Genomic DNA, 26,357 nt, shown 5'->3' with positions numbered 1-26,357 from the left:
AGTAGCTGGAGTCTCTGCCTGGGGGGGAGGAGTCACCAATCATGTCACGTGATCCCGTTTGCCCCTCCCATTTAATCGCAGTTGGGCAGCGCCTGCGCGTCTGTTTCCGAGGCCCCTCCTCCGGAATCTCCGCGCATGTTCACAGTCTCCGGGTGGACGGTGTTTTCCTCTCGGCTCAGAGCTGAAGTCGGTCGGCTGTGTGTTCGGGAAAGACTTTCGTCTCTTCCGTCCGGATCACTGTCTGCGGGCCGAAGATATCACTTTCCCATCGGTGAGTATTGAGACCGATCCCGAGCGGGGAGATCCGATGTTGGCCGTGAGCCCCGAACTGTGGGCCAGGAATTCATTTGTTTCCCAACTATCTGGGCTCGTCAGAAATGTGTCGACTTCGCTTAATCTGCATTGAACGATCCAAACCAGGAGCCCAGGCTGTCTGTTTCCACAGAATTGAAATGGAAGTCCCGCCGACAGGTCACGTGAGGCTGTGTGCCGCAGATTCGCCCCGCCCTCCGCTTTGTGACGCTAGATCACGTGGTGTGATTTTGGCCGCTGAGTCCCGTTAACTTCCCCGAACTCGCTTCGCTTCCAGAGGCTCCTCGCATTTGTCCTGGAGCTTTATGGCTGTTGTGTCTTCTCCCGGACTGGGGTGGGTGAGAAAGGAGAACGTCCCAGGTTGTGGGAATCTTTGATTTCACTGTCTGCTTTACCGAGGACTGGGATGTGCTGATCTGGATCCAAAGGACTGTGCAGTTCCTCGCAGTCACGGGCGGAGCAGTTACCATGCAAAGCGTGAAGTGTCCGGATGGGAAACTTCCTGTGGTGTGTTGATAAAAATCTGGTGAGGGTCAAAGTATATATGGCAAAGTTCTTGTTGTTTCTTCTAACTTTGTCATTTTTGAATCTTTTATACAGTAGTATGTATCATTAATTCAGTAGCTGTGGTGTGTTCTGACGTCTCCGGACCGGCTTTTTCGTATTTACAACAGTAGGAAAAGACCCGTGAGTCTGGTGTTCAAACTGTGTTTGGAAATTCCCCCACCCCCCTCACTGTCACCAGTCTGTCACTCGGTGGAAATCAGGCAGAATCTCAAGTTGCAACTAAAAACTAAATGTTTGAAGTCATTCTGACGAAACGTCATTAACCTGAATTGTAAAGTTTGTTCCCCTCCCCGCAGCTGTTCCTTACCTGCTGAGTGTTTCTGGTAATTCCACTTTCTTTTTATTACATTTAACCTGGAAATGGAAATGACTGGATCTGTGATAGTAGAACAGTAAAGAAAGCACAACTTTTCCCTGTCAATTATCCTGGTACCAGTTTGTCTGTTATTGCTGGAAATGTGTTCAGTACAGTTGTTGCTAACGAGGTTCACATGAATAATCTCATGATCGGCTTTATCTATGAGGAGCATTTGATGGTTCTGGACCTGTGCTGGATGGAGTTCAGAGGGACGGTGAGGTTTGTGGAGGCGATGTATGGTTAAGTAAACCTACCGAATAGTGAAAAGCCTGGATACAGTGGACATGCAGAGGATGTTTCCATTAGACAGAGTCTGTGATCTGACAGCACAATCTCAGAATGAAGATGCTTCCCGTTAAAATTCAGTTGAGAATTTTTTTTTGCCAAAATGTGTCTGAAGTGTGGAATTTGTTGCCACAGAGTGTGGTTGAGGCTGCCATTTGGGTATATTTATGACAGAGATTAATATATTCAAGATTGCTAAGTAGCTTCAGGGTTACAGGAGGAAGGCAGGAATATGGTGTTGGAATAAAAATCAGCCAAGTTTGAATGGTGGAGCAGATCAGATGGATCAAATCACCTAATTCTGTTCCTTATGTCTTACCATGACTGAATGATGGCTCCTTCTTATCCCATATTCTTTTGTGTCATGTGAGGGACAATAAAAGATTGTTCACTGAGATCGTTATATCTGCCTTCAACGTTTAAATTTCAGTGAGTTTTGTTCTTAGTAACATTAAGCAGAAATGTTTGGTTCTCCTTATTATTGTTAATGTGCTTCATTATCTTTCATGTTAAAGTTAGACCTGTGGTGATAGATTTATTGGAAGTAAAACCGCAACTGGAAGCAAACCACGACTGAAGACGAGGGAACAGCAAGAAGTGAACCGGCCCGAGGATTGAGAGCATCAACTGGAGAGAACCCATCTGACTCGGAGATTCCAGTGATTCAGTCAGGAGAAAGTTTGGTGAGTCTCATTTACTCAAACATTGGTCCTTTAGACATTACATACCTGTACAAGGGAAGGTCGGAAACAGCTGGAGTGAGACTGAATGTGCCCTGCAGAACAGGTTTTGCCTCTGTCAGACCCAGTTGCAATCAGTCCAGGTCTGGTAATGTGCTTCCAGCAGCCCAGCCCTTTAAAACCACTCCCATTCTGTGGAAATCGAATCCGGAGAGAGTCACTCGGAGACCATATAGTACAAACTCTTTATTCCAAGTACCTGGGGCTTACTCAGTTAGTCACTCAAACAGGAACAGTCAATGACTGTTCCCGCCCAATCCACTAACTGGCTAACAATTCCCCTTCACCACAGATATGTCCGTCCAGGTACTCCCCACACAAGACAGGCTGGAACCAAAGTTATTTACTACATGACAGGCTGGAGCCCCTAAAGACAAATTACAAAATGGTCATAATGGCTTACACACACAGAACAGACTGAAGCTGTCCTATCTCTACACATGAGTGCACAAGGAGATAAGCATCCTGAAACCCTAGCTAGCTACCCTCAAGAAGAAATATGGCTCAGCATAGCTTAGTAAATCTATTGATCATCAGCAGTTCATACAGGCACTACCTGTATGTATAATTTATATTTTCATTTATATCTATCATTATTATTGTTATGAGCAGAGAGACAACATCTGCCGTAAGTAAATTCCTTGTATGTGCATAGGTACTTGGCGATTAAATTCTGATTCTGATTCTGATTCTTTCAGAAAAACAGGCTGCTATTTTTTAACGAAGTTTTAAACCATACTTCATCATTCCCTTCTTTTTGATCATTACATGAGCAACAAAACAGTAATTTTTTACAGAGAAAGCAATCGAGTACAGCTTTGACTTCTCAGTGGGTAAAAACGGCATACAACAGTAACTATAACAATGATATGTACAACTATTAGGACATAATGCAATATCATGCCCCACATATTACCAAACAGGCCTTTGAAGATCACTATTTCGACCCTTCCGTGAACCCGTGTAAATCCTGCCCTACTTTCTTGATGCTGTCAATCTCCTAGGCAGTGTGCTCGGAGAGGGATGTAATGTTATTAGACTCATCAGGGATATAGGTGCAGCATTCTGTGTCAATAATAGCACAGGTTCCCCCTTTCTCAGCTGGGATAAAATCTAAAGCCGTAAGATTCCATACAACTGTTTGCCAGATTGCAATCATTTTAGTGGATATTTCTGTTACTTGGGCCTGTGTTTCTTTCAGGGCCCCTGCAGTATTGTGGCCAGCTCCTCAAGTGCTTGTAGCCAAATTGATTATCTCTCGTGAATTCCCGGCTACTCCATAGGAGAGAAAAGCGATCATCCAAAATCGCTCAGTCTCAGTTATTCCTCTCGGCTGCTGGGCATCTGCAAGTATGGCCACGATGCATGTTTCCCAGTGTAGGAAGTTCTGTTTGGTGGGGGCCTGAGATACATCTGTCAAAACACTGTGTCTGTCAGGGCCCCTAGTTCTACCCATTTGACTTAAGTGTGACAGAGACAGAAAGATCGTAACTGGATGCTGGGGTGAGCCCTCTCAAAGACATAAACACAAACACCACTGTTACGCACCCATAATGGTTTAAATGAACCAGCAGCAATAGACCACACCTGGAGTCTGGTTTTGATGTTAAAAGCACTGTCTTTATTAGTATCTACTTGTATAACAACTTAAGCAAAATAATCTAAAGTTAAAGGTGTTATGAGGACACATATGTGTAAATATAACTCCCAAACCACTGAGCTCAGGGAATAACAAGCTTAAAGTCTTGAGATGGTGAAGCATGGAAGTTCAGTTAAGCCATGGAATAAATGACAAGAGAGAGATATTTTTAATCCAAGGTGAATGTCGAGAGAAGGCAACTATGTTGAATTCCACAAATTCCACAGTGGTAAAACAGGATAACAGTCGCCGTAGGCCTTACCCATCGTCGTTCTAAATCCACATACGAATTATCTCCAAAAGTAGCTTATCACAGGAGTACTGTCTTCAGAAGGAACTACCACCCAGGCAAGGGTTAACACACAGGTAGATTCCGCAAGGTACTCCCAATCCAGATCCAACACACAAAGTATTACCGACCGTGATTTCTACAGAATATCCCTTCTCACAAGTGGTTACTACATAACACACCCGAATCCAGCTAAGGGTTAACAAAAGTGGTAGCCATGGGATACTCCAACAAAATCCCCATATGGATTATACGAATTATCACCAACAGTGATTGGTCACAGGGGTACCCTCTTCAAGTGAATTATCACACCCAGGCAAGGGTTAGCACAAGTGGTCCTCACAGGATACTCCCAAACTAAAAGATTCACTCCAGTGGATCAAACAAAGTGACAATCACACATTCAGTATACAATGGATCAATAATTAACCCACCCTTGTGGGCATAGGAGAGTCCAAACAGTGACCTTTGGCCACTAGGTCCTTTGTTTCGAACCTTCCATCTTCCTTCTTTCTCTCTGGCTGACTGTGTGTCCTTGCTTAAACAAAACAAACTGTGAGCTATGTGAACACAAGCTGCCAGCAAGTGTAAACACGCTGCACGGTCAAATAGTTCCAGCCCTCTCTCTCTCTCTCTCTCTGTAAGATTCAAACAGGAGCCGAGAAAGCTGGCGGCTGACGTCACTCAGGCACTATCTCTCAAAATGACAGTCCACGGCAAGAAACCGAGGTTCATCACTCTCTACTATCAACCAATACAATTTCCTTTAGTCCGAGAGAGTCCTTCTACTCATTTCCTTCAGTAACACGTTTGTAGTCTGTTCGATGTATCCACCGAGATTGCCCCTTCAGTTCACAGCCATCGGAGTGGTCAGTAACACCTGATATGGTCCTCTCCACCGAGGTCTGAGTTTCCCTCGATCCCAGTTCCTGATCAGGATAAATTCCCAGGTTGTATGATGAGATAGTCACTCCTCTCTGCGGTGTAGTTCTCTTCCTTGTAAGCCTGTCATACCTGTGAATGTAACGCTTGGAAAATTTTGGTTAGTAGGCATATTTATTTCCCCATCTCTTCCAATATCTAATTTTGCTGGTAGGCTTTCTGGGAGCAATGGTGCACAAGGTCTTGGTCCCCAGGATATTCTCATGGGCCATGCATAAATGTTTTAAACTGGTGACAACCCCGCTTTCCCCTATGGGGTAACCCTCGTGGAATAGGGCTAACGGTAGGACCTTCAACCAAGTGAGTCCAGTCTCCGCTGCTGGTCTGGCCAGTTTACTCTTCAGAGTGCCATTGGTTCTTTCCACTCTGCCAGTGGCCCGTGGGTGGTGTACACAGTGGAATTGTTGCTGGATAGCTAGTTCGTTACATACCCCTTCGTTTACTTTCACCACAAAGTGTGGGCCATTGTCAGAGCTCAGCATCTCTGGCAGGCCGTACCTGGGAATTATATCCCATAACAATACCTTCACAACAGTCATAGCGGTATTAATGGTAGTTGGAATAGCTTCAATCCATCTACTAAACACATCTATAATAACTAAGCAGTATCTATAGCAATGTACTCTAGGCAATTCAAAAAAATCAACTTGTAGACACAGAAAAGGATCCACCTGTCAAGGGAGTCGCACCTGGTGTGCAGGGTACAGGTTATCAACCATTCCCTCCTTTCCCAGGTGTGTACAATTATGTATATAATCAACCAATATTGGTAAAAACTGTGTAGGAACACAAACCTGTCCCACTGGGGTGATCCAAAAACCTAGGTTGGGGTCTTTCTGGCACCCCATCGGGGACCACAGTTTGTGCTCCTCCTCAGAGGCGTCCCCCTGAAAATTACATACCTCCCACATGTCCTGCAAACCCATTCTGCTTTAGTCGTGGAGGGTTGCTTGACGGGAACCCGAGGAGGCTACAACTACTGAGGATTGTGCCGCACTTTTCACTGTCTGATCTGCTAGAGTATTGTGTTTAGTGACACAGTCGGACATGCGTGTGTGGGCCGCACATTTAATAACAGCCAGAACGTGAGGTAGCTGCAGAGCGGTGAGTAAGTTGTTTACAATGGTGGCATTACTAATGGGATGGCCAGAGGAAGCCATGTTCCCAGAGAGCTCCGTAGTCATGTACAATTCCAAATGCATAACGGGAGTCTGTGTAAACGTTCCCACTTTAGTCTGTTGCTGGGATACAGGCACGAGTCAGAGCAAACAGCTCAGCCTTCTGGGCGGAGACAGCTGCTTCAAAAGAGGCCTGTTCAATTACTTCACTGTCCGTCACTATCGCATCGTTTCCCTGCTGGATCCACAAAAGAGCTTCCATCCTCATAAAATTGCTTCGGGCTAGAGGGGGATATTGCAGAATGGATGGGAGAGTCTGTCCTTCCTTCACGGTGATCCAGACAGGGGGATAGTTGGTGCGACCGACTTCATGGCCTGAATTTGCTCAGAGATGGGGTACAGCGTCTTGGGATCGGTCAATATTAAAAGTGTGTCTCACCAAATGTCCCGCCTTCACCTCAGACTCCTTCCAGTATCGGAGTTGGACCGCAGCCAAGTCTTGCCAGTCTCCCTCGGTGCTGGAGGCTTGTTTCAGCAAGGTGTAGGCAATGAACTCTGGGCTCTTTGGCTTGAACCCAGGGCAAACACTAACAGTGGATTGGGGATCTCTCCAATCATCATGACTGGGAACTTCTGTCCCTCGAGGGGTGCATAATATTGACTTTCCTTAGCTGAGCACCCCGTAATGTCACAGCACAGAGTCACATGGGGGTCGACCACTGGCAGAAGGGGTTCAGACGCAGTGGAGTCCAGATTAAATGCCCACCACTGGGAGGTCGGAAATTGGGGAAGCTATCAGTTGTTCACCTGTCACAGGGTGACACCATTGCCTGTGCAGAGAATCTCGACTTCCAACAGACAGAGCAAGTCTCTCCCTGCTGGATTACACCCCCGACTGTTATGTGAATACGTACGTTCCGTGCCTTCAAACCCAGACAGAGTGAATGTTGTGTCTGATAACTGCAATCCCTTTTCCGATACTATTTCCCGATTTAGAGTGGTTGTAGTTGTCCCCATATCAATCATAAACGGAACTGGAATAGCAGCAACTGTCAATATTACATTGGGCTCTTCCTGAGGGCTGGTACTCATGGTAGGAAGCATCTTTGCTTGTCAATTTCTAAACGGGTTGCTGTCCCCACCTGTCCCTTGGTAGGTTGTTGTTCCCATTTCTGATCCGCAGATATAGCCCGCTCGCATCCTCCTTCCCACTGAACATATTCACCTTTAATATTCTTTTCATATCTTTTTATTATTATTATTATTCAAAAATAGCACAAGTGCATCGAAGTAACAACACTTACAATGCCTCATAAAAGAGGAAATTATCTTGAGGATTGAAAATTTTGTGAATTAAACTAAAAAGAAAAGTGAGGGGAAAAAAGAAGAAACCCATTGGAGGTACAACCCCAGAGCCAAGCGTCATACAAAAAGCTTCTAAAAATAAACATCAAACCACCAAAAAGAAAGAAAAGATATATCAAAAAAATTTACATTTAGATCGTGGAGGAAATCTATCAGTTAACTGAAATGATAATAATGAGCAGATGATCCCCATCTTTTCTCAAAATCAAATAAAGGTACAAAGGTTCGACTTCTAATTTTCTCCAAGACACAGCATCACCTGAGAGAGCCATTGTGACAAAGTAGGAGCTGATATATCCTTCCATTTCAACAAGGTGGCCCTCCTAGCTATCAATGTAACAAACATGTTGGTCAGACACAGAAATACCATGGATATTTTGAGGAATTATTCCAAAAAGCATAGTCAATTTATTAGGTTGTAAATTGATTCTGAGTGCTTTAGAAATTGTCGAAAAGACTGACTTTCAAAACTGTTTTAATATAGACATGACCAGAACATATGTGTCAGTGTGGCTATCTCATTTTTACATCTATCACAATACTTGTCAACATTGGGAAATATTTTTGGAAGTCTCTCCTTCGTCAAATGGTAATGTACAATTTTAAATTGAATCAGTGAATGACTAGCACAGATCGAAGAAGAGTTAACCAGCTTCAGAATCCATGTCCAATCCTCCCATATAAAAGGGAAATTGAGTTCCTTCTCCCAATCCTGTTTAATCTTAAGTAAAGGACGCTTATCCCTTTGTAATAATAAATGATAAATTCTTCCAATAGAACCTTTCAACAAGGGGTTCATATTCATAATAGTATCTGACAAATCAGCCTCCAATATGTAAGGAAAATTACTTAAATATTTTTGTAAAAAATGTCTAACTTGAAGATATTGTAAAAAATTTGAATATAAGAGAGAATACTTATCGACAAATTGTTTAAAAGACATCAATCTGCCTTCTTTAAATAAATCCAAAAAAGAATTAATACCTTTATTTTCCCAAAGTAAAAAAAATTGGAGCACTCCAAGAAGGTTTAAAAAGTAATTATGGTAAATTATACTACAAAGTTTAACTTTTTTACGATTAAAAAAAATTGCGGAACTGGTTCCAAATTTGTAAAGAGTGCTTAACCACAGGATATAGGTTTAAATTAGCAACTTTAGCTAATTGTATAGGTAGAGTAACTCCTAATAACGAAGTTAAATAAAACTGTTTCACAGCTCTCAGTTCCTGGTCTACCCAGATTGGCTGTTCATTCCTATCAACCCAATATAACCAGAAGGACATACCAGAAGTTAACAGCCCAATAATACATTCATAGATTAGGCAAAGTGAGACCACCATCCTTTTTCAACTTTTGCAAATGACATTTACCAATTCTTGGTCTTTTATTATCCCAAATAAAAGATAGAATAATAGAATCAATCCGATCAAATAACTTCTTAGTAAACAAAAACAGGAATATTCTGAAATAAATATAAAAGTTTTGTTGGGCGGAAGCAGACACTTTGCTTGCTTCCTCTGGAATAATCCCAAAAATTGCTGTAAGTGGATTAGGTTGAACATCCACATCTATAACTTTAGATAATATTCCAAACACATCCCTCCAAAAATTGTTTAAACTTACACATGACCAAAACATATGAGTTAGAGTAGCCACTTCTGCATTACATCTGTCACAAATAGGGCTTATATTAGAAAAAATATGCACCAATTTATCTTTGGACATATGGGCCCTGTGTACTATCTTAATCTGAATTTAGATATGGCGTGTGCAGATAGGTGAATTATTGACTAAATAATAAATTTTACTCCACTGATTATCTGAAAGTGAATGTTGAAGTTGTACTTCCCAGGTGCGTTGAACCCTATCATTAGGCGACATGCGAGCATTCATTAACTGTTTATAAAGGATTGCTATGAATTGTTTTTGAAAAGGTTTAAACTGAAAAATAGCATAAGCCAAATTTAAAGAGCAGGCTGAGGGGTAAATTGGTAAAAAATCACGTAAAAAATTCCCAACCTGTAAATATTTGAAAAATGTGTATTAGAGGTATCATATTTGTCCATTAACTGTGAAAAAGACATTAAACACTCTTGTAAAAACAAATCTTAAAAAGTCCACTAAAGGAGGAAAATTGGCTTTATAAAGATCCTGATATTTTTTAGTAATTATAACACCTAAATATCTAAAAGAATCCATAACTTTAAAAGGAATATTATCATATATAGAGACAGATTCATTTAAAGGAAGTAATTCACTTTTACTAAAATTTATTTTATATCCTGAAAGGTCTCCAAATTTGTCATATAATTTTAGCAAAGCAGGAATAGATTATTCAGGCTTGGATATATATATCAATAAATCATCAGTGTAAAGAGAGATCTTGTGCATGGTCTCATTCACAAAAATCCCATGAATATTTTCGGCTTCACAAAGAGCAATAGCAAGGGGCTCTAATCTTAAGTTACATAACAAAGGACTTAATGGGCAACCTTGGCTTGTCCCCGTGATAGCTGAAAAAAGGAGACCTACAGTTATTAGTGACAACAGTAGCAATAGGAGCTTTATATACCATTTTAATCCAATTATTAAAATTAATACAAAAACAAAATTTTTCTAAAGTATTAAATAAATATTTCCATTCGATTCAATCAAATGCTTTTTCAGCATCCAAAGATATAAGGCATTGTGGAGTTTTAGAAGAAGGTGGATGTATAATGTTAAATAATCTCCGAACATTTGAGAAAGAAAAATGACCCTTTATAAAGCCTGTTTGATCTTTAAAAATGACTTTACCCAAAATACTCTCCAACGGATTGGCCATCATCTTTAAGTGAATCTTAGCTTCAACATTCAATAATGAAATAGGTCTGTATGAGGCAAAATCAAAAGGATCTTTATCCTTTTTGAGAATTAAAGAAATAGAAGCTTCATAAAAAGTAGAGGGTAAATCACTTTTCACAAAAGATTCTTTAAACATCTCCAACATATATGGAGAAAGCAATTTTCCAAATTTTTTGTAAAATTCTACAGGATAACCAGCAAGTCCTGGGGCCTTACCAGATTACATTGAGAAAATAGCTTTATGAATTTTGGATTCAGTAATTTAGGCATCCAGAATTTTTTGATCCTCAACAGAAATTTTAGGAAAAGCAATCGTTCGTAAAAAAAACAACAACAACAGTCATTTCAGAAGATCAGACTGAAATGATCTCAATCTCACTGGACATTGAGATTTATAAAGTTCAGTATAAAAGTCTTGAAAAATCTTATTAATTTCTTCATAATCCCGAGCCAGGGTGCCATCTTTTCTACGAATTTTCAAAATTTGCATCTTGGCTCCAGCTGATTTTGAGATGCAAGTAGTTTATTATTTTTATCTCCAAACATATAAAATTGGGTCTTTATCTTAAGTAGATAACCTTCAATTGAATGAGTTAATAATAAGTTATATTATGATTGAAGTTCCACCCTTTTTTAAAATGTCAATATTAGGGGAAGTCACATAGATATTATCTAAATCTTTAATTTGTTTTGAAATTTTATCTAATTTTGCTTTAGTCTGTTTTTTAAGTTTAGTTGAATAAGAAATAATCTGACCACATAAAAATGCTTTGAATGTATCCAATATAATTAATTTAGACATACTTCCTATATCATTAAAAAGTAAAAAATTCTTTTCTCTGGCTTTCAATAAAACTGATAAAGTCAGAGCTTTGCAATAAAGTCTGAGACATGTGCCATGGTGGACGGCCAAAAATGTCATCGTCAAATTCAAAGGACAAACTCAAAGGCGCATGATCAGGTATAGCAATAGCGTCATATTCACAGTTTTTAACATTAGGCAAAAGACAGGGATCAACTATAATATAATCAATCCTTGAATATATTTTATAAACATGGAAAAAAAAAAGAATATTCTCTGTTATCAGGGTGTAAATGCCTCCATAATTCGATCAACCCAAAATTGGTCAAAAAAGAGTTAATAGATAGATAGATAGATACTTTATTCATCCCCATGGGGAAATTCAACTTTTTTTCCAATGTCCCATACACTTGTTGTAGCAAAACTAATAACATACAATACTTAACTCAGTAAAAAAAAATATGATATGCATCTAAATCACTATCTCAAAAAGCATTAATAATAGCTTTTAAAAAGTTCTTAAGTCCTGGCGGTTGAATTGTAAAGCCTAATGGCATTGGGGAGTATTGACCTCTTCATCCTGTCTGAGGAGCATTGCATCGATAGTAACCTGTGGCTGAAACTGCTTCTCTGTCTCTGGATGGTGCTATGTAGAGGATGTTCAGAGTTTTCCATAATTGACCGTAGCCTACTCAGCGCCCTTCGCTCAGCTACCGATGTTAAACTCTCCAGTACTTTGCCCACAACAGAGCCCGCCTTCCTTACCAGCTTATTAAGACGTGAGGCGTCCCTCTTCTTAATGCTTCCTCCCCAACACGCCACCACAAAGAAGAGGGCGCTCTCCACAACTGACCTATAGAACATCTTCAGCATCTCACTACAGACATTGAATGACGCCAACCTTCTAAGGAAGTACAGTCGACTCTGTGCCTTCCTGCACAAGGCATCTGTGTTGGCAGTCCAGTCTAGCTTCTCGTCTAACTGTACTCCCAGATACTTGTAGGTCTTAACCTGCTCCACACATTCTCCATTAATGATCACTGGCTCCATATGAGGCCATATAACTGACGCAAAATGATTTGGAAGTCGTTGATTAGTTGAGCTCTTATCAATCATAGGATTTAAGCAACAGTTAAAATCCCCACCCATTAACAACATATACTCATTTAAATCTGGCAGTAAAGCAAATATTTTTTTTTAAAAAAGCAGGATCATCGAAATTAGGACCATACAAATTAACCAGAACAACCTTTCTATTACAAATCACTCCTTTAACAATTAAAAATCTACCATTAGAATCTGACTCAATATCCTCTTGAGTAAATATATTAGATTTAATAAAGATAGACTCACCCTTAGTTTTGCTCTGAGAAGTAGCATGGAGTTGTTTTCCATTCCGCCAGCGAAAAAAATCTATTTTGATCTCCTGCCTTGATATGCGTCTCCTGAGCAAAAATTATATCAGATTGGAATCGATTAATAATTTTAAGTCTTTTTTGTTTAATAGGATAATTCCAACCACATATATTCCAAATTATTACATTAATCCATTTAACTGCCATACTATAATTTTATTCTTATTTACTTTATACATCCGCAGAACACATACCAATACGGGATTATCAAAGATGGCAGTAATGAAGAATAAAGCCATATAGAAAACACACATGCTCCAGAACCACCCAATGGGAAAAAACTCCTAACTCTAAACCCACCCACCCTCCCAAAAGCCTAAAAAAAAGGCAAGTGAACTAAGATAGATGCGAAGACATGGGCCACTCTGCCTCTCGTCTCTACCTCCCCCGAGCCAGAACATAAAATAAATAAAATGACCTTGCAAGAAAGACAGTAAAGTCTCAACAAAGGAGTGTTTACGTTCTATCATGTGTTAAACAGAAAAAGAACCAAAATAATATAATCTCTTATAGAGAAAAACCAGCCCCATCTTAAGTTTAGCTTTAAATCCCTAAGAAAACTTTTGTTACGTATTCAGGCAACAATAATTATAGATGAGTTAGACGAAGGGTTTTATAGCAAATAACACGTTTATTAAACACTGATAACAAACCCCCTTCAAAAGTAAACAAACCCAAACAATGATCCGAGCTCAGCTGCTCAAACAGTCCTTAATAGCGTTGCAGTCCCAAACAGTCTTTAAAGCGGTATTGAAAAGAACTCAGTTCTTTAAAGCGATATGCCGAACAGTTCAAAAGCTCACGGTACTTGTAAAAGGAGAGACTTTTTAAAACGAGGTAAATTCTCTTCCACGTCGATGTCCTTCGATTCCCAGCGTCGAACTCCCACGTCGAATTTTATTAAATATAACAACTTAAAGTGACTGACCTTCCTTCCACAATATTCTCAATCTCCCGCTTTTTCCAGCGGAGACTATCATGAGAATAGTAAACGAAATCCTTCCGAATGAGGATCACACAAGGTCGAAGTCAATCCATCGAAAATCGATTTTCCTCGATCTCCATTTTCCAAACTTCACTCTCCCTTAGCAAAGAAACCGTTGGCTCTGACCTTTTAAACTTTAGGCATTATATAAAACTTCATTTTTAACTAAACTGCGTCATCACATTAAATCACACAGTGATATGAAGTCATCTTGGCAAATCCAGCCACGAACTGCCCCACCTGACAGGGTGGGTCTCCCTTTTATACCCTGTAGAAAAAACCTGTCACATGACCTCTACTGGCGGGAAAATGACATCACTCCACCATTACCTCATGTCCAGTATAACTTCAACCCCAGTCACGTGACAAGGGTACCACTGTCACGTGTCACGGGTACGTAACACTTTAAATTCAGTTACAGGGCACTATAATAAAACAGAATAAAAAAAGTTAATAGTATACTTAACTGAACTAAATTGATGGAAATATTAATTAGTAAAATCATAGTAACTTAACCCTCTCAGATAAATATATAAAAAGAAACCCTGTTGGTAGAAAAAAAACTACCAGTTAGTAATTTAAGAAACAACAAAAAAAATCAAACCAAATATTGGATAAAAGGAACAAATCCTTTTATCCTCTTTTCTCAGTCAAATATGTAATTAACCATTTAAATAGTCAAACTTGATCCGTAAATCTTCTTTCCAAAAAAAAATCCAATAGGATGTAATGATTAGCAGGTTTTCTTTTCTTCTTTTATTAATTTGTCAATGAAATATCCAAATAGCCTTCATATATCTTCTTTTCGTAGTGTGAGTAATATACAGATAATCAAACAGATTTTCAGTTAGTTCATTCAGTAGTAACGTCAGTGGCAGTGACAGGTATAGCCTGGACAAAATCCAGCTCGACTTTTGGGTCAAAGAAAGTACATGGGGAAGAATTAGGAGGAAAAACTTTCATTCTTGTCGGGTAACTCAAAGAGGGAAATCGTTTCTTATCATATGCTTGTTTCATTACCAAAGCAAATCTTGCTCTTTGTTCCATTACTTCTTTTGGATAATCTTCATAAAAACGGAGCTCAGACTCATTGAATCTGAAAACTCTGTTTTCTTGCCTGTCGCATTATTTGATCTTTAATTTTAAAGTGATGAAAACAAGCCAAAATAAATCTTGGTCTGGTTGAGTCTTTAAATTTCAAAGTGGACAGCCTGTGTGCTCTTTCAATAGCAAGTAGCTGTGATGAAATAGTCAGAAATAGATCATGAAAGAGCTTACCAAAGTAAACCATTAAGTCTCCAATTTCAGCTCCTTACTGCAATCCAATGATTCGGATATTGTTTCTGCGTGACTTAGTTTCCTAATCAATAATCTTATTAACGATATTTTTCCAAATGGGTTGTAGTTTCAGACAGTTTTTGCTTAGTTGACTTCAATTCCTCTTCATGATTAGTAACTTGAGTTTCCATATCTTTAAGTTTTCCCAGAAATAAGTTCCTTTCATTATATTCTTTTCCAGTTGATCTTTAATTGCCTTATTCTGATCTTGAATTGATTTCAGTGACTGAACGATATCTTCAGCCCATGATGGCATTTCATCAGATCTTTCCTTCAGCGTCTTTCCTTTTTCATTACCTTTGTCAGTAGGTTCATGCAGATTCTTCCCACTTCTCGTAGACACAGACATATCACTCCCGTTCAAGAATCAGCAATTAAAAATTTGAAATACAAAATTTAAGCTGTGGGCGGGAGAGAAAACTAAGAGCAGCACAGAATTAGTGCTACTCTATCGACAGACAGAGGCAGTCTCCATTCACCTGTAATATTAGTTCCCTTCGGGGTTGATTGGCATTCGAAAGCCCTGTTCCAATGATATGTCAAAGCTCGTTGCATTCGATTTTGGTCATTGTCAGGCCAATCCATATTATTTGTTAATGATGTTGGTTAACTTAGTTGGTAAGCATTGGAGCAGTAGGGCATTAAATTGGGGGGACAGATTCCCATCATTAAAGGCTTGGTCTCCTGCGAAAGTGCTGTAGCAGGCCACAAAACTCATACAGGGTCGATATGCCAGACACGGGTTCGGGATCCCGTGTTTCCCTATCAGTTCTAACTTTAGACTGACATTCCTGCCCTTCTCCCCAATGTAGACCGGCCTTGGTTTGCTTACGTTGTTTTTCCTGCTGTCGTTTTGGGCGCCCATCCATCCATTCACGCTCTGTTTTTAACGTCTCCCCACCTTTGGTGTTCCTTCTGCAGTACTTACCTCTATCCTAGTGGTCGCCAACCTGTCGATTGCGATCGACTCGTCTACCTTTGAGACTTTCCCAGTAGATCCCGAAAAAAAAGAAAAATAAATACACAAATACTGTTGAGAGATTGTTTCTGGATTGTGGGGTTTTAGTTCCATTCTTTCTACATGCGTGTAACTACACAGTGTCCCCAACCACTGGGCCGCAAGGAAACAACATGAGTCAGCTGCACCTTTCCTCATTCCCTGTCAGCCCACTGTTGAACTTGAGTGCACGCGAGGTCATCAGTCGCCTAACCGCAGTGACACCCTCATGCCAGAGATCACCAGTTGGCCTCAGCGGCCGGTGGGAAGTGCCGTCACTACTGGCCTGGAGTGCTGCCTCTAAACCGGTTTAGCACACCGAATGTTCGTGGGGAATCCGGCAGTAAAATATTCGCAGACGACCTAATTCGGGCTCAGCGTTTCATAGGTATCAGAGCAGCTACCGTGCTGTGATCTACTGAAACAAACTTTTGTCGGCTGATAGGTCCTACTGGGGGGGTGGGCTCGTGCCCTGTCACACTCCTTGCTCGGTTGGTCACTCTCTCCGGACTGTGACTGCCGCGGCTCCGGCACAGGGACCTCCGGCCCTGACATTGTCCTCTCACCCAACCCACGACCAACCAAACCAAGCCAAGGCATCTGGCGGCGGGCGGGCAGGAGGCTGTCCAATGAGGCAATGAAGCCCTCAAAACCACTTGGGTACCCCGAGTCCAAGCACCCTGCACTTAAACGAAAACGTGTTGAGTTTTTTCAGCGGAGAAAACGTGAGCAGCGCGGGACAGAAGCTAAGTGCCGAGCGCCACAAAAACTGAATTACGGAATAGACTGGACATAAGGAACTTATGAGTATCGCTGTATTCCTATTGTGTTTAGCACCCCCACCCACCCCATCCCCCGTTGGCCGGTCCACAAGAATATTGTCAATATTAAACCGGTCTGCGGTGCAAAAAAAGGGCGGGTGCCCCAGTGTTTATACATTATTTCTACTTCCAGGTTGTGGGGTTTTACTTCTGGTCTTTTCTGCCCTGGTGCGCATGCGTGTAACTAATTGATCTGGGTCGATCTTGCATTTTACTAAGGCCAAGGTAGGGGATCTTGGGCTTAAAATGGTTGGTGACCACTACTCTATCCCTTTATCACCTGCATTATTTTTCCAACTTGCTGATAATATACTGTTCCACTTTAAAGGTATGTCACATCCTGAATTTTTTCCAGTTAGCCGAGGATTTCCTTCCACGCCACTGTGTGGTGTTGGGAAATCACGTACAAGGCAAGTTACAGCAGTAGTTTGCCATTGCCTTCTGCTGGGTGAGTTGTTTTGTTCACCAGCTCTAACCCAGCACAGATGAAAATGTGCAAGGGGGTCGGCTGGATTCGAACTCGGGACCTCTCGCCTCGAAGTCCAATGCTGAAGCCATTATGCCACCAGTGGCATAGCCAGCAAAGTTCTGCTTTACATCTGCCTTTTCCTTCCAATCCCTTTTCAACAATTTCCACTTATTTCCTCAGTTCTTTTTCCAAATCAAATTTACTGCTTGTTCTCATGAGGTAATAACCAAGGCTCCTGCACCCTCCCCCATCCGTGGCCACATTTTGTTCCCCAATTTCTTATTCAGCACTGCACTCAACATTCACAAATATTTTTCCTTGTCTGGAGAACTCTCACACAAATTGTGTCGGGCTGCTGCTGGCCCACTCGTATCAATTGACTGCAATTGACCAATGGTCTCTAAGTAATTTATTGGGCGCAACGCTTCCTGCTCAATTAACAATGAGATAAATTTACCCGGCTGGCACCTCCTGCTTAATTGATGAATTTACCTGGCATGTCTGCCTCCTGGCCACTTAGTAAAATTTTGCCTACCTTATACAAATCTCCCAACAATTTCTTTCCCGATCCTGTCAAGGTATGTGATCAGCCTTGGGTGAGGCACCGTACGTCCAAAGGAACTAACGGTGAGTGACAAATTTAAAATACCTATTGGGCTCCCGTTTGGTCTCCGCAGTCCCCCGAGTGGTCCAGCTGCTTACTCAGCCCGTCTGCTTGGCACTCCCTATATTGGCACCCTGTTCGTGATGCCAAATGTTAAAGTTGAATCTGAATAAAACTCAGGAGACCAGCTTCTTATCGACACCACGGTTTATTGTGCATTCAAATGCCTGCAGGAGTTTGAGACCCAGTTGTCAAAGTGAAGGCATGTAAGCACTGCCACCTTCTGACAAGTCGAATGACTTAGGTTACAGCCGTATATTTATACATAGTACATCCCATACATTAATATTGCAAGATGTTATTTGAACTGGCACGCCCACTAAGTGTGTTGGTGCAAAACTTAATTACTTAGATAAGAGTTTGCTAAATGGTTTTAATTATAGATGGATGTACTGTCCAGTCCTTATCAGTTATTCCCTTTGCAAGGCCCTGACTTAATTACAAACAAATGTTCATTCCTGTCCTTATCAGTGAGTCCTTCTCCCTTTACTCTAAGGAGGATACAATGTATAATGTTATCAGCTCTCAATGTGTCTCTCTGCAAGCCGCAGAGAACTGGTAATGAGTCTGTCTTAGCTAAACGCTGAAGACTGAGTTCACTTCAGTTAAAATTCCTATTCACTCCCAATTATTCTTTTAGCCAGAGATTACACAGGTTCAAAATGAATTTTTTTATATACCCTCAATTCGTCAGGAGGGTTCAGGGGAAATATTTATGCCCAATATAGAAACTGGTGTTACCTGTGTGTATTGTGGCAATGCAAGAGGTGCTGGAGAATTTCTAAGTGGGAAGAAGTGGAGTAATATTTGCAAATCTGACTTTTTAAAGCATAATTTAGCAAGCAAACCACATATGGACAATATGCAAAAGCTTTGGTGAGAAAATCCTTCATTATCCGTTACAGGCCTGCTACATAGGTTGTGTGAGAGTGCAGATGAACTCGATCAAACCCAGAGGAGATCAAAGTACTTATCAACAGTGATTTGCTAGCTGTGAAAACGATTACCTCTCTGTATAAAATTCACTGTGCACATGTCACTGAGTTAAAAAAAGTGCACAGTACATGATTTATGTGCACACTGGTCATTACAAATTAGAGGGGACATTGGTGGGAAGGTGGTGAGACCTCCAGTGTCCCTGATGTCCTCACCTATAAGATGTGCAACCTGCACGTTAAGGAGTTGGAACCTGAAATGGATGAATTCCGGATCATCCGGGAGTTGGAGGGGGTGATAGATATGACATGAAGAGAGGTGAGTTACACCCAAGGTGCAGGACACAGGAAACTGGGAGAGAGTCAGGAAGGGGAATGAGGTTAAATAGCCATTGCAGAGTACTCTTGTGCCCAGCAAACACAACAAAAGGTAGACCACTTTAGAAACTGGTGGTGAAGGGGATTACCTGACAGAGAAAAGTCAAAGGGGTGATAGGGGATTCATTTGTTAGGGGAACAGAAGAAGAGGGGACTGATATCCAAATGGTAAGGCATGCTAGTGCTAGTGGGGGTGGAGCGGGTGATGTGGTTAAAATAAGCTGTAAGGGGAATGGGAGCCAGAATGACCAAACAGATAATGGAGAGGGTGAATTGAATTGAATTGACTTTATTAGATACATACTTCATAAACATGAGGAGTAGAAATCTTTATGTTATGTCTCCATCTAAATGTGCAATGTGTAATTTATGGTAATTTATAATAGATAGTTTGCACATAGGACAGTCAATATAACATCGAAATGCAATTGTATCAGCATGAATTAATCAGTCGGATGGCCTGGTAGAAGATGATGTCCCGGAGCCTGTTGGTCCTTTTGCTGTGGTACCATTTCCTGGATGGTGGCAGCAGGAACAGTTTGTGTTTGTGGTGAATTTGGTCCCTGATATCCTTTGGGCCCTTTTTTTCCACCTGTCTGTGTAAATGTACTGAATAGTGGAAAGTTCACCACTATGGACGTGCTGGGCTGTCCGCAACACTCTCTGCAGTTTCCTGCAATTAAGGGAAGTACAATTCCCATACCAGGCAGTGATACAGCCAGTCAGGATGCTCTCAATTGTGTCCCTGTAGAAAGTACTCAGGATTTTATTCCCCATCCCCAACTTTTTCAACTATCTGAAGTGACAGAGGTGCTGCTGCGCTCTTTTCACAACACAGCCGGTATGTACAGACAATGTAAGGTGCTTGGTGATGTTTATGCCAAGGAACTTAAAGCTGTTCACCTTCTTAACCCCAGATCCATTGATGTCAATAGGGGTTATCCTGTCTCCATTCCTCCTGTTGTCCACAATCAGCTCCTTTGTTTTTGTGACAATGATGGAGGGTTTGTTTCCTTGACACCAGTCAGGTGTTCAGATCATAGATAGATTCAGCAGTTAGATGGTTGAGCCTGGTGCAATGAATGTACGAGCTGTGTATATCACAATGCAAGAAGCATCGTAGGAAAGCTAGATGAGCTCAGGACAGGGAATTATGATATTGTAACCAATATTGGGACTTGGTTGCAGCCAACAGTGTGAGGGATTGAGGAACAAATTTGTAGAGAGATTGCAGTCCATGCCAGTAAACAAAAAGGTTGATTCAGTAAGTGATTTTAACTTTCCATGTATTGACTGGGACTCCTAAACTGTAAAGGACTAGATGAGGTAGAGTTTGTCAAATGGGCCCTTAATCAATACGTAGAATTCCTGATGTAGAAGTGTGCAATAAGCTGTTAGGAAATGATCAGGGCTGGTGACAGAAATTAGTGATCATAATGCCATGAGATTCAAAGTAAATATGTAAAAAGAGAGGTCTGGACCACGGGTTGAGATTCTAAATTGGAGAAAGGTCAATTTTGAAGGTATCAGAAAGGATCTGACAAGTGTGGTTTGGGACAGGTTGTTTCCTGGCAAAGGAGTACCTGTAAGTGGGAGGCCTTCAGATGTGAATTTTTGAGGATGCAGAGTTTGTATGTGCCTGCCAAAATGAAAGTTGAAAGGTAACTGGTCCAGGAAACCTTGCTTTTGAAGAGAAATTGAAGCCTCGTATATTTTGTTCCTCTAAATGCCTCAGACTGTTGGGTGCTACCGAGACCCATTAATGACTACAAATCATGATTCCATGCACTGAGCTCATCTGACTTTTTTTGTTGTCTTCTTTTGGTTTCTCAAAGCTTCCGAATAGTTATTGTTTTTTTGTTTGCCCTCTCTTTGACATTTGTGTTGGCTTTGGCTTCTCATTTTAGCCACAGTTGTGTCCTCCTGTCTTTCTAATGCTTCCACTTCTGTAGCATCACTCAGGTCCCGAATTGCTCCAGAAACTCCAGCCACTGCTGCTCAATTGTCACTCCTACCCTTTCCCTTCCAAACAAGTTTGGCCAGCTTCTCTGCCATAGAAACATGGACATGTTCAGTAAAGAAACAGGCTATTTGTCCCATCTAGTCAATGCCAAAAAAGCATTTAAACTTGCAGTGCGATCTGGACCAGCTGGCAAAATGGTTTGAGAAATGGAAAAAGGAATTTAATGCAGACAAGTGTGAGTTGTTGCACATTGGTCTGACCTACCAAGGGAGGTCTTTCACAGTGACTGGTCGGGCACGGAGGAATGTTGTAGAAGAAAGGGACCTCTTGTAGAAGAAAGTCCTTAATTCACTGAAAGTGGTATCACAATTAGATAGAGACGGAAGGGAAGATTTTAGCCCAATGGCCTTCATGAACAAAAGTACTGACAACAATTGATGGATGTTATGTTGATTTGTAGAAGACATTGGTAAGGCCTAATTTGGAGTACTGAGTGCAGTTTTGGTCACCTACCTACAGGAAAGATTTAAAAGAGATTCAGATATTTCAGAGAAAATTCACAAGGATGTTGCCAGGTTTGGAGGACTTGGGTTATAAGGAAAGATTGAAGAGGTCAGGACTTTATTCCTTGGACTAGGAGATTGAGGGGACATTTGATTGATGGGGGGGAGTACAACCAGAGGCCATGGGTTAAGGGTGAAAGGTGAAATGTTAAGGGGAACATGAAGGGAAAGTTATTCACACAGACGGTCATCCGGGTGTGGAATGAGCAGCCAGCACAAGTGGTGCATGCGAGCTCGATTTCAACATTTCAGAGGTTCATGTAGGTACCTGCATGGTAGGGGTATGGGAGTGGGCAGATTAAAAAGTTCAGCACAGACTAGATGGCCCAAAGGGCATGTTTCTGTGTTGTAATTTTCTACAAGAATGTGAAATATTACAAAAATTCACTCTGTCTTTTTAACAGCTGTGTGGACCAACCATTCACCTCAACAGGAAATTTTTATATGGCGTTAAAACTATGGCGCTTTAAGTTAATAATACATAAAAGAAAATCCCAGATGCATGTCAAGAAAGACTAATTGTGTGAGACTGTTTTTGTTACTGTGTGGCCAGGCACCCATACTGCTCAGCAGGAACAGGGAATATTACCAATGGTGAGAGTCCGACTCCGCCAAGGTACAAATTGGAAATGACAGAAATGCCCCATTCTTATAGAGACAGGAAGAGCATCAGGGAATTGATGGTCATTCCAGATACCAGCACTCTGCCCAGTCAGGAGATGATTTATCTGTCCAACTTGGGTTGAACCTCACTGTAACAGTGTGATACCAAATCAAACCTTGGTAACTCAAGTAATCTCATCTGAAATGTTGTCCTACACCCATTGATGGATTTTGTAAATCTTTTTACAGGTTAAAAACAAGAAGGAATTTGTCTCCAGGAAGTTCAAACACGGCACACCAGTTTTGTTGTCTCTGTCCAGATATTTAAGAAGTGGAGCAAGGGATTCAATCGACCATCCTTCCTGCTCAAACTGTGGGGAGGGATTCACTCAGTCATTTGACCAACTGGCAACCCGTCATTTTACACAGGAGAAAGGCTGTTCACCTGCTCAAACAGTGGGAATGGATTCACTCGGTTATCACAATTGAAGGTACATCAGCAAGTTCACACTGGGCAAGGCCATTCACCTGTTCTGTGTGTGAGAAGGGGTTCAGTCAGTCTTCCCACCTGTGGACACACCAGTCAGTTCACACTGGGCAAAGGCTGGTGATCTGCTGAATATCTGGGAAAGGATTCACTCAGTCATCTGGCCTAATGGCACACCAGCGTGTTCACACTGGGGACAGGCCGTTCACCTGCTCAGTCTGTGGGAAGGGATTCACTCAGTCATCCCACCTATACAGTCACCAGCGAGTTCACACTGGGGAGAAGCCATTCACCTGCTCAGAATGTGGAAAGGGATTCACTCAGTCATCCACCCTACAGAGTCATCAGCGAGTTCACACTGGAGAGAGGCCATTCACCTGCTCAGAATGTGGAAAGGGATTCACTCGGTCATCCCAACTACTGGCACACCAGCATGTTCACACTGGGGAGTGGCCTTTCACCTGCTCAGAATGTGGGAAAGGATTCACTAAGTCATCCACCTTACTGGTACATCAGCGAGTTCACACTGGGGAGAAGCCATTCAGCTGCTCAGTCTGTGGGAAGAGATTCATTCAGTCATTCTACCTGCAGAGTCATCAGCGAGTTCACACTGGGGAGAAGCCGTTCAGCTGCTCAGTCTGTGGGAAGAGATTCACTCAGTCATCCCACCTACAGAGTCATCAGCAAGTTCACACCGGGGAGAGGCCGTTCACCTGCTCAGTCTGTGGGAAGAGATTCAGTGATTCATCCAGCCTACAGAAGCATCAGCGAGTTCACACTGGGGAGAAGCCGTTCACCTGCTCAGAATGTGGGAAGAGATTCGGTGATTCATCCAGCCTACAGAAGCATCAGCGAGTTCACACTGGGGAGAAGCCGTTTACCTGCTCAGAATGTGGGAAGAGATTCAGTGATTCATCCAGCCTACAGAAGCATCAGCGAGTTCACACTGGGGAGAAGCCGTTCACCTGCTCAGAATGTGGGAAGAGATTCTCTCAGTCATCCCAACTACAGAGACATCATCGAGTTCACACTGGGGAGAAGCCGTTCACCTGCTCAGCCTGTGGGAAGAGATTCACTGATCCATCCACCCTACTGTGTCATCAGCGAGTTCACACTGGAGAGAGGCCATTCACCTGCTCAGAGTGTGGGAAGGGATTCACTCGGTCATCCCAACTACTGGCACACCAGCAAGTTCACACTGGGGAGTGGCCTTTCACCTGCTCAGAATGTGGGAAACGATTCACTACGTCATCCACCTTACTGGTACATCAGCGAGTTCACACTGGGGAGAAGCTGTTCATCTGCTCAGTCTGTGGGAAGGGATTCACTGACTCTTCCACCCTACAGAGACATCAGCGAGTTCACACTGGGGAGAAACCATTCACCTGCTCAGAATGTGGGAAGAGATTCACTCAGTCATCCCACCTACTGGCACACCAGTCAGTTCACACTGGGGAGAAGCCGTTCACCTGCTCAGAATGTGGGAAGAGATTCGCTCACTCCATCAACCTACATAGTCATCAGCGAGTTCACACTGGGGAGAAGCCGTTCACCTGCTCAGAATGTGGGAAGAGATTCACACGCTCTTCCACCCTTCAGAGACATCAGCGAGTTCACACTGGGGAGAAGCCATTCACCTGCTCAGAATGTGGGAAGGGATTCAGTCGGTCATCCCACCTACTGGCACACCAGTCAGTTCACACTGGGGAGAGGCTGTTCACCTGCTCAGACTGTGGGAAGGGATTCACTCAGTCATCCAACCTACAGAGACATCAGCAAGTTCACACTCGGGAGAAGCCGTTCACCTGCTCAATCTGTGGGAAAGGATTCACTCAGTCATCCCAACTACTGGAACACAAGTCAGTTCATAGTGGGGAGTGGCCATTGTTATGAATCCCTAGGTTTCGTTTGATATGGACTGTCATTTTAAGAGAGATTAAGACGGTGAATCAGTTTGACTTGCAGCTTGTTTACATTGCTTGCAGCTTGTTTAGTTTTAATTGAGGACACAGACACTCAGAGTCAGACGGAGACGGATGAAAAATGGAAGGATTGAAACCAGGGAAGTAGTGGCCAAAGGTCACTGTTTAGAACTTTCCTATGCCCACAAGGGTGGGTTAATTATCCATTCACCGTACATCGAATGTGTGGTTGTCACCTCATTTAAGCCATAGGAGTGGATCTGATTTGGGATATCCTGTGGAGACCACTTATGGGTTAACCCTTGCCTGGGTGTGATGTGGTCATTCATTTGAAGATGATAGCCCTCATGACAAGTCACTTTCGGTGATAATTCGTATGTAGATTTGTAAAGATGAAGGATAAAATCTACAGCAACTGTTCTCTCATTTTAACACTGTGGAACCTGTAGAACAGACAGATGGACAGACGTACTTTATTGATCCTGAGGGAAATTGAGTTTTGTTACAGCCGCACCAACCAAGAATAGTGAAGAAATATAGCAATATAAAACCATCAATAATTAAATAATAATAAGTTAATCTTTGCAAGTGGAAATAAGTCCAGGACCAGCCTATTGGCTCAGGGTGGCTGACACTCCGAGGGAAGATTTGAAAAGTTTGATGGCCACAGACAGGAATGACTTCCTGTGACGCTCAGTGTTACATCTCGGTGGAATGAGTCTCTGGCTGAATGTACTTCTGTGCCTAACCAGTACATTATGGAGTGGATGAGAGTCATTGTCCAAGATGGCATGCAACTTGGACAGCATTCTCTTTTACGACACCACCGTCAGAGAGTCCAGTTCCACCCCCACAACATCACTGACCTTACGAATGAGTTTGTTGATTCTGTTGGTGTCTGCTACCCTCAACCTTCTTCCCCAGCACACAACAGCAAACATGATAGCACTGGTCACCACAGCCTCGTAGAACATCCTCACCATCGTCTGGCAGATGTCAAAGGAGCTCAGTCTCCTCAAGAAATAGAGATGGCTCTAACCCTTCTTGTAAACAACCTGAGTGTTCTTTGAGCAGTCCAGTTTATTGTCAATTTGTATCCCCAGGTATTTGTAATCTTCCACCATGTCCACACTGACCCCTTGGATGGAAACAGGGGTCACCAGTGCCTTAGCCCTCCTCAGGTCCACCACCAGCTCCTGAGTCTTTTTCACATTAAGCTGCAGATGATTCTCCTCGTACCATGTGACAAAGATTTCCACCATAGCTCTGTACTCAGCCTCATCTCCCTTGCTGTTCGACATAACTGCCTTCTCTCGACATTTACCCTGAATTACAAATATCTCTCTCATCACCGCTTTTGTGGATGAACTGAACTTTCATACTTTACCATCTGAAGACTCCAAGCCTTGTTTCCCCCGAGCTCAATAGTTTGGGAGTTATATTTATACACATATATACACATAACACTGTTAATTTTTGTTTAACTTGCTTAAGTTACTATATTATAAGTGGATACTAATAAGCATTGTGGTTTTCACATCAAAACCAGACTCCAG

At 42.0% G+C, this 26,357-nt stretch overlaps 1 protein-coding gene across 1 annotated transcript; it reads left to right on the top strand.

The window, feature by feature from the left end:
* The first annotated feature begins 310 nt into the window (after positions 1-310).
* Positions 311-26,146, top strand: LOC140723241 (uncharacterized). Its single transcript, XM_073037840.1, has 3 exons — positions 311-838; positions 2,038-2,205; positions 22,642-26,146. The coding sequence occupies exon 3, from the start codon at positions 23,048-23,050 to the stop codon at positions 24,770-24,772; it is 1,725 nt and encodes a 574-aa protein (XP_072893941.1). The 5' UTR covers positions 311-838; positions 2,038-2,205; positions 22,642-23,047; the 3' UTR covers positions 24,773-26,146.
* The last annotated feature ends 211 nt before the right edge of the window (positions 26,147-26,357 follow it).

Source organism: Hemitrygon akajei, unplaced genomic scaffold (genome assembly GCF_048418815.1).
Source record: "Hemitrygon akajei unplaced genomic scaffold, sHemAka1.3 Scf000105, whole genome shotgun sequence".
In the NCBI taxonomy this organism is placed as follows: domain Eukaryota; kingdom Metazoa; phylum Chordata; class Chondrichthyes; order Myliobatiformes; family Dasyatidae; genus Hemitrygon; species Hemitrygon akajei.
The sequence above is the reverse complement of the archived record's forward strand: the minus strand, read 5'-3'. Positions and strand labels throughout refer to the sequence as shown.